Source organism: Ursus arctos, unplaced genomic scaffold, assembly GCF_023065955.2.
Source record: "Ursus arctos isolate Adak ecotype North America unplaced genomic scaffold, UrsArc2.0 scaffold_1, whole genome shotgun sequence".
In the NCBI taxonomy this organism is placed as follows: domain Eukaryota; kingdom Metazoa; phylum Chordata; class Mammalia; order Carnivora; family Ursidae; genus Ursus; species Ursus arctos.
The window spans coordinates 93362099-93380067 of NW_026622763.1; the positions used below are offsets into that span (position 1 = coordinate 93362099).

The 17969-nt window shown below is 41.1% G+C and overlaps 1 protein-coding gene across 2 annotated transcripts in view; it reads right to left on the reverse strand.

Annotated features, from left to right (window-relative positions):
* Positions 1-244: 244 nt before the first annotated feature.
* The window catches only part of EPHA4 (EPH receptor A4), a 140096-nt gene continuing 122371 nt past the window's right edge, over positions 245-17969 (reverse strand). The window contains exons 12-18 of one of the 2 annotated variants that reach the window (XM_057305094.1): positions 15613-15674; positions 14954-15163; positions 12980-13129; positions 9353-9546; positions 5948-6103; positions 4686-5618; positions 245-783 (exon numbers count right to left, since the gene is read on the reverse strand). In XM_057305094.1, the coding sequence (XP_057161077.1) occupies positions 5504-5618; positions 5948-6103; positions 9353-9546; positions 12980-13129; positions 14954-15163; positions 15613-15674 (887 nt within the window). In that variant the 3' untranslated portion in view covers positions 245-783; positions 4686-5503. Of the gene's footprint in view, positions 784-4685; positions 5619-5918; positions 6104-9352; positions 9547-12979; positions 13130-14953; positions 15164-15612; positions 15675-17969 lie in introns of those variants that run through there. The other variant, XM_026491841.3, reaches the window with a different exon arrangement.

Sequence of the window (17969 nt, forward strand, 5' to 3'; positions counted from 1 at the left end):
GATACAGGACATCGAACATTTCCGGGCTGTCTTTCTAAGGGGACGGGTGCGGTCTTCCAGGCCCACCAACTCATGGGGCTCTTCCTCTCCGAACTGGCGAGAAACCAGAACTCTCCAGGTGTCGCATTCCACAACATTCACAGGCAGTTCTCAGCAAGAGGCTCTACACTCACACGCACATACACCCGCGGACACGCACAGGCACACCTATGTACACACATCAAAAGAGATAGTCAGCTCATAGTTAGTCTAGGAAAAAAAATATATTTATATCACGGCAATGGCACACCCTGGGTAAAATGTTACTTCAGCAATGCATATCATAGGCAGCTCATGGGAACTGGCTTTGTTCTGTGTGATGGCACCGAACCTGGTGTCCATGGTACAGCCTGTAGCCTTGGGTCACTCGCTGTCGCGCCAAGGCAGCGGTGACGTACAGGAGCGAGAGATGGAAATACATATAAATAAAACCACAAGGAGTTTAGGAACAAGGGCTCTGCAGAGCTGGTGCTGCGAGACAGTACATCCCTCAATGCAACCGGAGAAGCCGTGCAGAAGCTCGCACGGTCGCCGTTTCTTTCACTGGGCAAGGAGATGCGGACGTCACACATGTATTCTTCTCGGGTAAGGGTGTTGTTTCATCAGTGTCTTTGCTCCAGAACGGGCGTCGCAGAAGCAGAAGAAATGCATTTCGGAGGGACTAAGGAAGGCGTGTTCTGTTTTCTTCTGTGGGCTTTGTAATCACAGGAAGGGCTGTGAGGCCAAGATAGCAGAGTCTACTCCCTGTAGAGAAAGGAACAAGAGTTTAGACAAAACAGCAGCCAGTATGGCCAGCCCGTTGTCAGCCAGTATTGCAAGGAAGACGAGAAGCACGTAGAAGTTGGTATGGCTCAGTGAGGAGTAGTTCAGGAAGGAGAGTGCCGAGCTCTTGCTTTCCTCCTCGGAAAAATGACCATTAGCGTAGCAACAGGCATGTCTGTTAATAGCTTGATTGCACAACTCGAGGAAGGCACCGGTCTTCCCCTATCATAGGGATGAGGCCGTCGAATCAGAGCAAAGTTGAACTCCCTGCTCAGGGTCACGTCCTACGTTGTGAAGGAGCAGAGCTGGGATGAGAACCCACACAGTGTGGAGTCTATGAGCCATGCCTTAACCACTGTGTGAACAGTCTCTCTGTGGAAACGAAAAATCTGACCTGGGAATTGTGCAAGAGGAGAAAGGCTTAGAGTTGGTAAAAGGATGTGAAAGGAAACTGTAGTACCGGAAAAGCCCCAGCTCCTTAGCACCCAGCCTTTCCAGAAAGGGAAATTATGTATCTAGGGATCAAATCTGGAAACAACACAATCCACCCTGATTCAACACTATGATTGAAAAAATGCAAAGCAAGAAATAAAAAGTACTGGGTTTTTTTCTTAAAAAGTAACTTCTAATGAAGGAGAGTACCTAGTAAAGGATTCATACATGCTGCATTTAACAGGCACAGGGAGGGAGTGCTGGGGCTTTGGCACTGGGAGACGTCTGGTGCACCAGTGAGAAAGGTTTGGGAGGTTTGAGCCCACCAAGAACTAATCAGTCTCAACTGTCCCATCAGTCTAGAACAGAACAAGATCAGTCCGACACAACAGAATCACTGTGGCTCCTCATTGTCCTCTCAATAATCAACACGGACCACAGTAAATAATTTCTCCTCCTTCCTTTGTGACAACTGACCACCAAGACTGCTTCAGACACCGTGTCTCCCACCGCAATGGCTGTGTTTGGCAGTGGATGACCTCAGGTGGAGAGCAAAGGATTAAGACCAGAATGTATCCTCACAGACAATTTTGCTTATTTTCTTAAACCAATTCTTTATTTGCTTGTTTTGTACATTGTGAGCTATAAATCAAATTTAGTTCTTTGAGGTAAATAACCATTAATTAGTCTTGTAGGAAACAAGAAGCCACTTGTCAACATCATTCATTTTGACAATTATGAGGAAAATGAAAGAAAAGGACCCAGAACTACTTTTCTAGCTGCGTCTTCTCTGGAGATCAGTAAGTCTATCAAATGTGCAGAGCTTGCACTGGCAGGCATGGATTTACTCAGTCATGAGAGGACAAGAGAACATGAGTATGACCTTAAGACTGACGCAGTACAACCACCACCATATGGATATGCCCACTTTTTGAAGGTGATTTTGCTTTGCTGCCAGAAATTCCATTCTTAGAGGAGACAAAGGACTTCCCAAAACATGTCTGTCCCATGTCAGTTCACCAACACTCTTCTTCAATAATTTGCTATAGGAAGTAGGCTATTGGGGGACTCAGCGTGTATGTCAGAAGGGTTGGACTTTTGAAGTGGCAAGTGTGGGAATGTGAAGGCTTGTATCTAGTTGATGCCAGAATACTCTAGAACAGAGAAAAAGAAACCTCTGCTCCTTTGAATTCAGACAACTCCTTATTTGCGGGGAAGTGCTTGAACAAAGACCAAAGCATGTGGTCTGTGTGGTGTCATGAGGGAAAGATGTAACTTTTGTTGTGACTAAATAAACAAAACATGGTTCCTCTGAATCCCTTACAAAGACCTCAAGATGTCTTTACCATCCATTTCATTACAACAGCATCTTGCTTGTGCATTTCACCCTTTTCCATTGTGAAATAACAATGTCATGGATGTCGAGACTAAATGATAGAGGAGTATCGGATAGGTCTGCCACCTTTTGTATCAAACCCTCATAAATCCACTCAAGGTGAAGCAGCCTTATCTGCATGGCTCCTACCAGCGAACTTCATTTCACCCCACTCTCGCATGTCGCAATACAACATTTGGGTTCGAGAATGAAAGATGGATGAGTAACACTTGGAAAACATTGGAGGAAGAATATACCTTCCTTCTGTGAAGTTCAGCGTGTTCTACATAAGAGCATTTCATATACACTTACAACAATGCCACGTGTTAGGAAAGGTGTTATTATTAAAGTATCATTATCTCTAATTTACAGGTGGAGGGACTGAGTTATAAAGAAACATGGAGTGAATTTCTCAGTGTCAACATCTCAGTTGGCTTTAGAATCCATAGTTGTCTAAATGCCAGAGCCTGGCTCCATGCCCTGGGAAACAATGGAACATTCCTATTGTCCTCCTCTTTCTCTTCAAAAATGTGTAACTTCACGGAAGCAGTAGAGTTTCACTTCGACTATTACTGGATATTATTTTAGGCACTTAGAAAGCCCTTTTTTGGCTTTTCCATTAGCCTGACTCTAATTCACACAATGTGTTAAAATTAAGATCCAGAATCAACCTTCGAATGTAGTAAGATTTCGAGCCTTGCCTCATTATTCTGCACATACAGAAAATATGCACTGAGAAGTAAAACCACGACCTTGGCATAGTGTCCGACATTAACTTGTTAGGATATCTTACAACTGACACACTCTCTCTCTTGAAATGTTCTGCTTTGGTATGTTCAGTGTGTAGAGAAATACCTCATCTCACGTTATCGCCTTGAAGAAAGCAAGACTTCTAATTATTCAATGTATGCAAGGAAACACTCTTTTGACTTCCAAGATAATGCCATCATGCTCCCTTATTTGAACTGGTCCGTGGAGATTGAAAACAAAATACTCCACAGCTTTCCTGAAGGAAAAAAATACATAATTTTTTTTTACAGCAAGCAGAAAAACCCACCTCTATTTGTCACCTTTGAACATGAATATCCAGAACTCTTAGGATTCAGCAAAAGTGGTGATAAGACAAAAACAGTTGGAGTAGTTTTTTAAAAAAAAGAAATTTCACGTTCCTTCTGAACAGAAAAGCTTTTACAACCAGTGTTGCAAAAAGGTTTTTACTAAACTGTCATGATTTGACAGCATCAAATTGAACATGCCTTGCTCTGTAAGAAATAGCTCTCAGCATAAAACCAAGGGGGGGGGAAGGTCATTAAAATCAGCCAAACTCATGTTTAAAAGTGGTGAAAATGGAAGAGTTTAAGAAGTTAAAATTTGTCCAGTCAAAAAAGTTAGGCTGTTCGTTTCTAGGAATAAACAAAGCCATTTAATTCACATTTCAAGAAGAAAATTCTGGGATTAAAATGGAAGCATCTAAGGCTAATGGTCTTGATGGATGAGAAGCATGTTTTCCAGGAGGTCACATTCTGATAATGGGATGTCAAGGTGAATTCTAAGTCTCACTATTGACTTCTAGGTAAATCCTCCCTGACTGCCCCTGTTTGGTGCTGGGGTTACTGGAGCAGGACAGAAAGTGAGAATAATGGATGGATCTTCCAGTACTTCTCAATTGCAGCAAAGTCTCCAAAGAGTGAGGCATGACCCAAGGTTAGCGGTACCCAACAGATACTCAGTAAATATTTGTGGCATGAATGGAGGGCACCAAAGGGCAAGAGGAACTCTGTGTGAGAGAAAGCAAAGTGAGCGAGGCTCTGGGTGCCATGTCTCCAAACCTGCCTTCATATATCTCCTAACTCACTTCTTCCCAGAACAGCAGGGAAGCCATACTGGTTTCCACACTGGTCTCTTCTCCCATTGTCAAGAGAGGACTGAAATCTTGAAAGAACCCCAAACTAAATGATAGACATCAAAGAATATTTATTGGTCAGTGTTTCAAATTAGATCAAGTTAAGAAAAAAGTTTTCATTGGAGAAAGATTCATTGCTGTTTTTTTTTTTTTCTTTTTTCTTTTTTGCCTTACCTTGTAGGTTCGGGTTTGCTTCTTTAAAGGAGGGAAGTGTGAAAGTTCCCTACTCAAGATTGTCACGGTCCGCTATCCATAAGGTAGTTACAGTAAGTTTGTAGAGTCCCAAAATACGATTTCATATGGCACAGCCTTAGGCCCAAAGAAACAGACCTTGTTTGTCCAGTGAGGGGGAGGTGCTTGGGTTTTATTATTAATTATTATTATTATTATTTGAAATCCACTTTCCTTCTTTCCAGCCCCTTATGTCATCGTAGGCCACCAGGTGGCCTGAGCACTGAAGGAGCAACACTGATGAGCCATGTGGTTTTCACCTAGGTTGTTTCCCACGGTATGAACCAAGCCTTAAAAGCTACAACTGAGTCCTTCCAGAATGTTCCTGGGCATGGTATCCATTCCAGTGAAAGCAGGATGACGGTCATTTACGCCACAAACAAAATACTGCAGTTGTAATTCCCAATGGAGAGAGGATCAAGGATGTCTCAGAGAAGCTCAGTGTCTGGCAGCAAATGTGGCATCAAAACTCGGAGGTGGTGTTCTATTTATATAGGGACATGTATTTTACAAACTGGTGATGGACGGAGTACTTCTGAGAAACACTTTGTTCCAGGTCTCATTTCAAACGACGGCTGTCATTTCGGTGAAGCCCCACAGGTTCGGTGATCTGTACACCAAGCAACACTGCAGGTGTTCGATTTTCTTTTCCTTAATTTCAGAGGGCGAAGACGAAGTAAAAAAAGTGCAGTTCTTCAATTAAAGTGCATGGATGAGGTAAACTAATTTTTCAAGAGTTTCGAGTTTATTCAGTAACTGGCTCAGACAGGAACCATTCTGCCGTGGATCTGTTGCATTTGGGTTCTCATCGCCTGGACGCTGCTCAAAATCTTATTCTGGTGTGTGACGGCTGTGATGCCGATTCTTGCCAGGTCACTGTAGGTACGGGGAGAAAAAAGAGGGAGAGCAAAAGTTACGAGGGCGGAGAACCTCGTTTCCGGGCTTCATGCAGACACACATTTGAAATCAGCCACAATTCATAGAGCACGACAAGGCAGGTGTATTAAAATGTTTAATTAAGCAATTGAATGCAACAATGTAGGTGCTTTAGAGGCGCTGTACAATTATACTCAACAAAATGAAAGGCATTCCGGTTTTTCTTTTTTTTTTTTAATGAGGAGGATGATAATGCAGCTCAAAGCAAAAAAAGAAAAATACTATTAAATCTAGATTTACCCTTTGGTGTTACATCGCTGAGTACTTACTCCTGGTTCATGTGCACTACAGCCTCTAGTGTGGTATAACCAGCAGCCGTGAAGTTATCCTTATACCGGTCCATTTTAATGGCCTGGAGCCAATCGCCCACTGATACCACGGCAGAGAATTCAGGGGAGCTTGGATCCAACAACGCTGTGTTAGGTCTGGTAAGGGAATGAGGAAGTGGAGACAGACAGGACTTATCAGTGAGACAGGACAGACTCAGGAGTCAGATTGCCTAAGATAGGCACTGAAATGCCGAAGACAAGCTTTTTAGAGGGACTACCTATCATCAAACGGCATCACGTGGTTTTTTTGCCCCTAATTTCAAAAAATTGCAAAAAGCGTGTATCCAGCACCTTATCTATTCTTAATTCCACTTCCTGCATTTGTTTTATGTGGACCTCTTAGTACATTAATGATCATACAGGTCTTTCAATATCCCCGACTGGGGTAAAGATTGCGAGAGACCTTGTGGCGGAAACTGGTTCAGTCTTCGCAGGAAGAGTGAAGTATTACATACTTCGGCAAAGCGACTATGGAAACCCTAGTGAAGTATGAGTAAGGAAAACTGTGAGCTTGCAACCTGGCAGGCTTGATGAAGCAGAGAAAACAGCAAGAGTTCAAGTCCAGCGTGCTCCCAGCCAGGTTCGTAGGCAGGCTCAGTGCCTTCAAACAAACTTGGGACAGCAGGGAGTTAATGCCCTCTTTAATAAACCCATTCCTGACCAGCACGGGTGCCAAGATGGGAAGGAAGAATGGCCACTTTGATCACCGCTTGGGTTGTGGAATGTGCTTCTCATGTTCCCTCTTAGATCATTTCAACGAATTCTAAGCACTTTTTATGAAGTTATTTATTAGTTTACGCATTTCTCAGCCCAGGTGTTTTATGTTAGGACATCGTCAAGAGCGACAACAGTTGAAGGCAGGAATTTTGCCATTCCTCGTGATACTGATATACGATAAAACATCTATTTATGGCAGCATTTACTAAGATAAGTATAGTCATCTTCAACATCAAACTACTTAATAATTGTTGGGTGGACCTTCTCAGGGTATTTTATACTGCCTTTACTTTAATCACCTGGATAGCGACAGGCTACTAGTTTAGTTTAATTTCCTTGAACTCCTATTTCCCTAGAAATTGTAGAATGCGGCTGATCTTAACATTTGACCTAATTTTCATCCTGAGACTGTGCTGCTTGAATATAAACACTAAATCAGAATATCATCATTACTGAATTTTTAGCCAAAAAATTATTTTCCTCTGAAAACAAAATTAAGTCAGTGTAATGCCTTGATTAATTTTCTACCTAGCAGAATTAATCCAATTCCATTGTTTGTTTTGTAATTTTAACCTGTGACTTTGACCCGCATTACTTCTTTCTTATGTAACTATTTTACCAAAGACTTGTTTTATCAGTTTTGTGTCCAAATAGTAGCTTGCCTTTGTGACCTTTTATGTACATTACTTCAATGAATTTTCTGAGTAAAATCCTGTAAATTTTTATGGCAAGAATAATCAGGATTTAATTCTTCCCCCAATAACAAGTATCACCACAGAGGATTTTAGACATTAATATTAAGGTTTATAAATAATATTCGTCATTAGAGAAAGACCAGTAGTTTGCATTTCTAACTTTAAGCCAAGAGCATTAATGGGTCGGTCCACATGTAGGCTCTAGGTACCTGACTAGGTCAAAATGACCCGAGGATGAAAATAGCCTGAGTCAGTATCAGTGAACTGCAAGGGTCATTCTCAGGCTTGTTCTTAAAGTCTCTGTGCTCTCTGTGGAACACCATGACATGTGCCCAATTTTGTGCTGAATCACATACAATGTTATACTACATCCCATTATCAGCAAGCAGTAATAAGCATCAAAGCTACTGAAGTACCATCAGTGAGAAAATTGAGAAGAGTATATCCAGTAACTCAATTTGTTCTCAATTTGTTCTGCCTAAATGGCACAAAACACACATTATGCAATATTAGTAAACTGGAGAGCTTCCGCCGGCAGGAGAAGCACCAAGTACCAATGAACCAGCCTTAGGATGCTCAAAATTGATGGGATCCGGAGCTGGAGCCCCAGAAGCTGAAGGAAGATCACCTTGGAATAGAAGAGGCCAGCTACACCTCTCAGAGAACAGAAGAACAAAAAATAGTCCAGAAATGCCAGGAGGTTTTTTTTTTTTTTTTAAAGTCACTTGGCTATCAAGTGGCCGAAGTAAGATGTGATATGAATTCAGCCCAGTGTGATTTCAGAAGACAGAAGAGCTTGATCATGAAGCTCCCGGGACTGTGGCCAGTGCTTAAGGGATCTGAAAGCCTAAAAGAATAGAGTGTATCTCTGCTGTCTGATCCAGACTCTTTTCTTCATGCATTGTAACAATCAGTATATACCTTCTCTTCCACAATCATTGGGCTGTCTTCAGAAGACAGGAGGAGATGCTCATAGCACTGTGGAAGGTCTTGGCTATCGTGGCAAAAACATTCTCCTGTTTTTGACTCATGTTGAAAGAGAGTCATGATGAAAGAGAACCTTGGAGAAGTACAGATTTGGAGGTGAAGCAGCTGGTCGTAACAGCAATGGTGGTCTATACCCTTCCGGATGGGACAGGTATGGAGGGATCCTGACTCTTACACTAGTGAGGTCCAGTCTCCAGGTAGAGAAGTTCCTATTGAGTTATAGGACTTGCAGTATCCTTACCTCCTTTCTGGGCTGATAATGCTTCTCCCTTTTGCTCTTTCCAATGAAATAGCTAACCTCTTTCACAGGTGGTTCAATCTATTCATTTTTTAAAACCCCTCTCAAACATTCATCCGCATGCTTTGTAACCTGATCAGTTTCTGTTTTGGTCCTGTTTCCTTCTACCGGTGAAAGACTCAAAACAAGAGAAACTTTAAGAACTGAAACCGAATGAATTTCTTGCTTGAAAGCCTATAAGCACCTACAACACTTTATAAGTCAACTTAAAACTACAGTGCATGGAGAGCTGTCCTCGACTCCTTATTTTTTCCTAACCCTGTGTCCTTTCCCTTCCCCCAATATAGCATCTGGTGATCTGCATGTCTTCCCAAAGTCCTTTTCATCTCTCTTCTCAGGTCTAGAATCATCAAATAAGCACCTTTGTTCTTTCTTTGTTGCTGGTTTGTTTTTGTTGTTATTTTGGGCCTTTTTTTTTTTTTAATTTATTTTTCTTATGACTGTTTGAGGCCTGACAGGTGCTAGGCTCTTCCATGTGGTGAACAAAACCATCACACGTACTCCATTAACTGAGAAACAAGCCACCCTGGTTGCAGAAGAGTTGTGCAGTGACCTCTGACAAATAGGCAGGAATTCCAGGGAGCCAGCGCTCGCCTGCCACCTCTAATGTACCCTTTCATACATCACTGTTAAGCAAGCATGGCCGACCTGGAGCTCTCGGTCCCCGTCCTCTTCAAGCTGTTGGGGTTGCGGATGAGTTTGTCCAACATGTTGACAATCTGCCCGAATTTCGGCCTGTCACTCCGCTCCTTCTGCCAGCAGTCTAGCATCAGCTGATGGAGTGCAATGGGGCAGTCCATGGGAGGGGGTAGCCGATAGCCTTCCTCAATGGCTTTAATCACCTACCAAAAACGAGAGAATGATACGGAAACTGTCAGGGAAGCTGCCGTTGGAGATCCGCCCTCCTGACCGCCAAGTTCTCCGTGCATCCAGCTGCCGGCAAGCCTGAGCATGAGAACAGCACCCATGTCTTCACAGAAGCCACAGCTGGACCTGAGTATTGCTGGCAACAGGCAGGGAAGCCAGCTGCTGCTACCTGGTGTTCTCAGATGGCAGCCAATGCCAAGCTGAAGTTCTAAAGGGAAGATGCATCAATGTTCCCCAGTGGTTAGAACACAATCAGATCAATAACCTATCTGGTGGCAGCCTGGCCCTCGGAGATCATGTGGCAATGACCCTCCCCCTTCCGCTAGCCAGCATCAGCCAAACCCTCGTAGCCAAAGAGACTCTAACCTGCTGTTAAAGACCTTCCTTAAGAAGCTTTAATGGTTGCGTCCAAGATGGAAGTCCCTTTGTATCATTTTAAGCCTCTGTCCTCTTGCTCAGACAGCTCATGGGTCAAATACAGGAGCCCACCTTCCAGATTTCCCAATCCAGAAGACACTACCTCTCTCTAAAATAGCACTCGCCCCCAACCCTCCAGATGCCCAACTATTTTTACTTTTGGAAGACCACAATATGCCAATATGCCAATTCTGTATCTCATTCTTGGTTTCAGCTGGCTGTCAACTGACCCTGTTAAAAGGTGTTAGTAAGGAGATTTGAAAAAAAGTGTTAGCAAAGAAAATTAAACAAACAAATTTCTTTCAGGGCGTTCACATTTTGAAGGGGACCCTTACACATCAAGGAAACAAGTTATAATGGTAATGATAATTGTCTTATTGCCCAGGGTTCTCCCTGCTTAATAAGACATCAGTAGACCATTCAACAGTCTGTCTTCTCATCCTAAATTTTCCAATCTGTCTTCACAGGTATTATGGTATTTTTATTATTGGCATTTTGCTAAGCCCCCCTTCTTCAGGGCATGAATCCCAGTAATGTAATATCGTATGACTCATGCCAAATTTAAGGAGGGGAATTATTTCCTAACTTCTTGGCTACTCATCAGCAGTATTTACGGGGATCCTATGAAATTCTGGACGTGCTTTTGCTTGGAGAATTTTTAGAAGTTTTATTTGTTTTAAATCAGTTTTTTTTTTTCTCTCTCTCTCTACCAAAATGGTAACTGCTAGCGACAACAGAGCTGTAGCCATCTCAATGACTGTGCTGGATTCACCCTGCCATGGGGTTTATTTACTGCCCAACAATTGGTCTTCAACAGAAAACGGTTAATTCCCAGTTTCTATGTATCAGTATGACTATTGTCTTTTTAGCCAGCACACAGTTTAACCATCATCTTGTGACTTATTAAGCCCTCTGATCCTTTTTTCTCCCACGTATCTTTGCCAACATCCTGTTGTATGAGTACTATTTACCACTCCTTGTAGTGTAGACTTCTATATGCTATCTTACTAAACATTATTCTATTTCTTTCTAGCAATTACATTAAGTCATTTTGATCTGACTTTCTTTTATCTTTCCAGGTGCATGGTGTTGACTCTAGACTTGATGAAAACATTTCACATTGAATTGATGAGAATGAGAGCAATACTGGGCTAATGCCAGGGTAACACAATTTGTTATAAACCCTCAGACTGCTTAATACTCTTTCGTTAGCTCCCTCTCCACTGCCAGCTTGGAAGATGGCTTGTGGGTTAACAAAGCATATTTTCTCAGTTTGCTGCTGAATGTTTTGGGGGGAGCTGAAGAGCAAAACAAACAAAAAACTTGGTAAGTTTGCCATATTTTCAACAGCTATTTTGATTCTATTCACCATATGCCAAATGAATTCTGATGAAAGTAATTCCCCAGTTACATTTCCTATTGATCCCTGTTCTACACAGAACCCAACAGAGACAAATACACGTGAATGACTGATCAATATTACTTGTGGGAGAGAAATGGCTTCAGATGTTCTTCATGGATAAAGCCAGACAACTGAAAGTTAAAAACAATAAAAACTGTTTTCATGTAATATAGAAACTGTCAAAGCTACAGGCCTGAAAATATTTAGGACAGGAAAATGGACAGCATCTTTAGATCCTCTGCTTTTATGAGCATTTGGTCATGACTCTCCACTGAAATAAAGTTGAAGTATCAAATCATTCAATGAGTATACATATGCACTACGTGTTCACGCAGGTTGCTTTTGTCCCTCTGAAAGTCTCTAATCTGAAACCAAATGTTGCTACAAGATAGGACCTGGAAGGTGTCTGTGACACAATCACACCAAACAACAGATTACACACCACTCACCTCTACAGTTTTCCCAGCCTGCAATTACCTATCGGTTATGCTAGCTGCTGGCTTTCTTCCTGTCTGCTATGAACCTTTCTTTGTAACTTACAGATAACACAATGTCAACACTATCATTCCTTTTAATCTGGTTAGAGAATTCTTTTTGCCCCAGTAGACACGAGTACATTAGCTTCTCTATTGCTCTGAACAGTCTTTTATTGATAAGGCAACCAGCATCCTATTTCCTGAATGCACCTGCTTCTTCATTTAATTGTCAAGCCTTTGCAGCTTCCTGTTGGTCCAGGACAAGGCAGATGGGCACGGGGCATTCCACATAGAGAGAATTTTCTAAAAGAAGGCTTTTTTCCCAAACTATAATTTTTATCAATGAATTGAATACCATGCCTTTGTAATCACTCTCTGCTACTTCATATTTTACTTCACATACGTAAGTAACTAACAAGTGCTCTGGGAAGATCCCCTGGTGTAAGATTTTTGTTTTTGTTTTTGTTTTTTTTTTCCCCTTTTGCACCGGAGATGTTTGTAATTAAATTCTATTACTCTGGAATCTTATTAGTGTCATTATCGAATGCTTTTCTGAAATTGCAGGCATTGTGGATACTCCCTTCCGAAGTAGTCCAGATGGCACATTTAAAGGGATGTGCATAATTTACAAAGGGTCATTTAATGAAGCTTTATTTTAGAGTCCTCAAGGGGCAAGCTCTAATTACAACTAGGCCAGCTTTAAAATACTCACTAGTTTTCTTCCAATAAAGCTTTGGTGTCAATTTTTTCACACGTGAAATTTGAGTTTTTCATATATCCTTGTATTTTCTTATGATTCAAAGTTGAGTTTTGTTTCAGTATGGATTTGAGCATTGATCAAGTACAATACAGTTCCTTATCACTCCTCTGTCCATCTGTGCATCTATCTATAAATCTACTGAATGTGTCTTCCATACTATTCCATGTAAGCTATGTAATTTTGGGCCTTGAAATCCATGACCATAAGGCTTAACGAGATTATTAAATGTGTTTGTGTTGAGAATCTTGCATTTCATGTATCATTTCAAGCTCAGCGCTCACTCCATCATACGCTGATGCGATCCTTCCTGAATCTCAATGCAAAGACATATATTTTAGAACGTAAAGACTCACGTCTTGATTGGACATATCCCAATAGGGTCTCTCTCCATACGACATCACTTCCCACATAACGATTCCATAGCTCCATACATCACTCGCTGATGTGAATTTACGATAGGCAATTGCTTCTGGCGCGGTCCACCGGATAGGAATCTTGCCACCCTGTGAACATTCAAGCCATAAGTTATTCCCTAAGTACATCACTGATGTGCCATTTCAGTCACTGAATGTTGTTACTGTTTGCCTAGCAGGACAACAGCATTCCTGAGTTAGCTCTCTAAACAATAAGACACTTGTTTATTTTAACTAGTCTTCTAGGTTGAAACACTTCTCCTCGTATGTTTTCTTTAGTCACAGGAAGTGAATAAGTAATCTGTTTAATTATTTTTAAAAAGTCTACCTACTATCTGAGCTCTGCTTCAGGCAATACTGTAGGAGAAAGGGAATCGCAGCTTTTACAAAATGCGTATGTCATCACGGTGTACCCATGGACATGCTACTGATACTCACTTTGACTTCTTGTTGGATTCTCTCGCTCAACAGCACAGAGGCAGTATTTAATATTGCTTCTAAAATCAGGAACTAAGGAAGTTAGATATGAACATTTCTACCCACCACACTCATCCTACTTTACATAGCATGAGAAACATGTTTAACGTGGTTAGAAGATACTACATTCCATAGGTTCTTAGCAGAAGCCAAATACCAGATGTTAGAGCTGTTATTGTCTTTAATGGAGTGAGGGCACCTGCAAAAATGGTAAAGCAATTGAATATCCAGGAAAAAGTTTAAAATACTGTTTTCTTGTTTGGTTTTGGGTTTTTTGTTTGTTTGTTTTGCCTCAAATATCTGTTGTTTGATTACGCTTATGTGAAAGGTGTTTTTAATTGAGTTTCACATTTCTTAAGGTTCCATCTGGGGAAATTAATTCAACTTAAATTCAGACCCTCAAGCTCATTTGAAAGTTTGCCTTACTGAGGCTACTAGAGAAGACAATGACTTGTACTAGAAATTGCATTGATTCAAGGGAGTTTACTCTGAAAACCCAGTGTGTTACATTTCTACTTGTTCCATACATAAGGACACTTGTGTTGCCTTCTACCTTCCTTATTTGGCTAAGGTTTTATCTATGCAAATGTATCATTCTAGAAGCCTCCTTTAACTTTCCTCTCTCCAAATACTAGAAAAAGAATTAAAGATCTTTAGGATTCACGAAGATGCATTCTTTCCTAAGTGAATGGAATTAGAATTCAAAAGTGGATATATGTGTAAGAATCAAAACTAGAGCCAAAGAAACCATACACTATAAGGAAAAAAAAAACCAACCAACCAAACACAATGTTTAGGATTGCTAATGCAGAATGAGCATCAAAGGGGGAAAACGGCTGGTAACTACCTGCTTCCCACTTATTTTAGCGGTGCCAGCCCTGATGGCCAATAACTTTTATGATTCTGTTTATTCCTTTAGTGTCTTATATTCAGATTGTCCAGCCAAGATAGATAGCCAGTAACTGAATACTGATAACTCTGAACTGTGCCCTAATCCAGCGTATCTACCAGGAGTAAAATGAAGGCCAATTAGATACTAAAAATTCTTGCCCAGTGTAAATGTTTTATAAATCCTCTATCTACATTCTCAGATTCAGTAGCCAACCAACTAGAAACATTGCTCTGTCTTCTCGAAAATAAGAAAATTTTTTAATAATAGAAAAGAACTGAAGAGAAAATCGAAAGAAGGAAGGAAGGAAAAATTAAGTGTAAAAAATGCAGTAAGTAAAGCTCTAGTTTGCAGATTTTAAAGTAGTCACACATCTTGAGGCGGTTTCAAAATCCCTCAGAAACATGGCTTAAAAATGAACACATGGAAACGAAGAGGCTCTGAATGATGAGGAAACTTACAAAAACATGAAGGGTTTAAACATCAAAGTGAGAAAAGAGGAACAGTTTCATCAGAGTCAAAACCCAGAGGTCACAAATCCTCCTTACCCTGGTGGTGTAAGCTGCTTCCGGATCATCCTCAAGCACTCGTGACATGCCAAAATCAGATACTTTGCAGACCAGGTTGCTATTTACCAGAATATTCCGTGCAGCTAGATCTCGATGCACATAGCTCATATCAGATAAGTACTTCATCCCGGACCCGATGCCACGAAGCATGCCCACCAGCTGAATGACAGTAAATCTGCCATCATTCTTCTGTGTAGGAAAGGAATGAGAAACAATCTCATTAGCATTAGGCCAAATTAATTTTCACCAAGCATTTATTACTTGAATCTTTTTTGATATCTGTATCGAGTAGGCAATGAAACTCAACATTATTTCCGGGCCTTTCTGATGAAAAGTCACTAATTCTTTGGTAGAGTGTATCCTAGGAACTGGGTTTGCTTCCTGTAGTAGATGGAAATTATCCAACTGTAATGAATCTACGGCTCAAACAGCCCCACAATGCAAGAATCAATCTAATACTACCTCCGTTGAACACGGATTATTTAATAGCCTTTAAAAATCACATCGTTCTCTATGTCTTCTCTTCTTCCCTCGCCCCATTACAAAAGTCCATGAATACAACCAGAGTGGACACAAGGAGTCTGTGAGAGTCTTCTAAATACCAACATTCTTGGGTTTAATATGAAGTAGTCACGTACCCTGAGGAATGCATCCAAGGAGCCATTCTCCATGTACTCTGTTATGATCATTACTGGTTTACCTAGAGTTTTCAGAAAGAAAAACACAAACCCTTGATGAGCACTGCAGTTAATGAGATAAAAATGGGCTGTGCACAATTTTACTGCCAAGACACCTGTCTTGCGCGATCTAATTTAATTAAAACAAGCCAAGCTTATGCCTCAGCTGTGGGGAGCTAGGAATGAAATATTAAAAGGACGGGTAGGTTTAAATTCCATCTGGAAGGTTAACCCTTTGGGTGGCTTGTTGACAAGGTCTTTAACTAAAGTGGCCTCCGGTATCCAGGGAGCACATGAACGGATAATTGCTCTCTCAAGCAAAAGGGGAAGAAGATAAATGGGCAGGCCTGTGTAAAGGCGAAAAAAATCTTTAGGATAATTAATTTATTTTGTCCCCAGAAGAGCCACTTGTGTGATGCTAAAGCAATCAATGGACAGAGGAACTTTTTTACTTATTTAGAGAAACCCAAGTTTCTGAGAGCAGTGACTACGTCAAATACTCCTTTACTCAGACACATCTTTTTTTCCCCCAGAGCTAGCTAGCTATTTATTTATCTATTTATTTATTTATTTATTTATTTATTTATTTATTTATTTTTATAATGTTATGTTAGTCACCATACAGTACTTCATTAGTTTTTTTTATAATAATTTTTTATTATATTATGTTAGTCACCATACAGTACATCCCTAGTTTTTTATGTAAAGTTCGATGATTCATTAGTTGCGTATAACACCCAGTGCACCATGCAATACGTGCCCTCCTTACTACCCATCACCGGCCTATCCCATCGCCCCACCCCCTTCCCCTCTGAAGCCCTCAGTTTGTTTCCCAGAGTCCATAGTCTCTCATGGTTCATTCCCTCTTCTGTTTACCGCCCCCTTCTTCTTCCCTTTCTTCTCCTACCGATCTTCCTACTTCTTATGTTCCATAAATGAGTGAAACCGTATGATAATTGTCTTTCTCTGCTTGACTCAGACACATCTTAACATTCAAGCGTGCACAATATTAAGCACCCCCTTCCCCGCTCTGCTCAGGTCAGGAGCTGTACCCCTTCTTTTCCCTTTCCTTTCTACTACAAACACTTTATTCTATTTGCTCCCTTAAGCTGACAACCTCAGCAACAACAAACAACAACAATCAGAGTAAAGGTTTGGTAAATTATTTCATCTGAGACAGCAAGTTAATTTGGTACTAGAACATTCTTGCTCCCCCTCACCTGCTCCCCCCACCCCCACAAAGAGAAGAAAATTATTTTTAAATTTGGGAGAAGTAGGAGAAAACAATACTCTCATTTCACTTTGGTTTTCTTTCTGAGAAAACTTAGGAAGTAAGAACCATTCTTAGTTTCTTAATTGCTGGCAATGGGCTCAAGGTCTGAGGTTCCTTCTTTCTAAATGTATTTGTCGGAGGGGTAGGAGTGGAAGCATAAATCCTCCATATTTTACGAAAGGATGGGTTAAAGCAGAGAGACCATAGAAGATTCCCCGGGAGGAAAATAAAATGCTAGTTTGATAAATAAAAAGACTCACTTTCATTGCCATACTTGGGGAATGTTTGGACTTAGACATTCAGCTAGGGAGAATGACTAGGATATGTCACTGCTGAAAATTTCCTGCAATTATTCTAAACTGATACCTTTCCCACCCAGAATAGACTCTGTTCTGATGTGGGGAGAGGGGAAATATCTTCATTTCAGAGGGAAAAGTTAGGAAGAACAGACGTTTTCCATTTCAAAGCTGTCCAAGTTACCATTTTCCCCCCACTGTGTGTTCGGTGTCATGTCTAAGAAATCTTTCCAAGGTAAAACTTTTGGATGAGGAAACAACACCATGGAGACTATTTTCAGTGATGAACAAAAGCTGGCAGAGAAACCGGGAAGTGTGATGTAGGTCAAAGGATGAACAAACACCACTTCCGGTCTCTCCCCTTGGCTGGAGGGAGTGGTCTCTCTACACCTTTTCTGTCCTCCCTCAACATAATGCACAGGAAGCTCTTAATTTTAGATTCGTTTACCCTCTACGTCTGTGGCCACAGACAGAGCAAATGCATCTAAATGAGTTTTAATGAACCCGCCTCAATCAAAAGATACTTTGTCAACTAATGAGAAAGGTTGACTCTCTTGCATTAACACCTACTCCAATTTCACCCGAGCCCTCTGGAGGTGTGGATAATAAGAGAAGATCCAAAAGTTGGGGGTGGGGGTAGTGGAGAGAACGTACAGTCTCCCCGTCAATTTAAAAAGTTACTCAAGTAACTGCTGGTAATGAATTCACACGCTTCCACGTGACCTTTGCACCCTCACACCTCCCTCCTC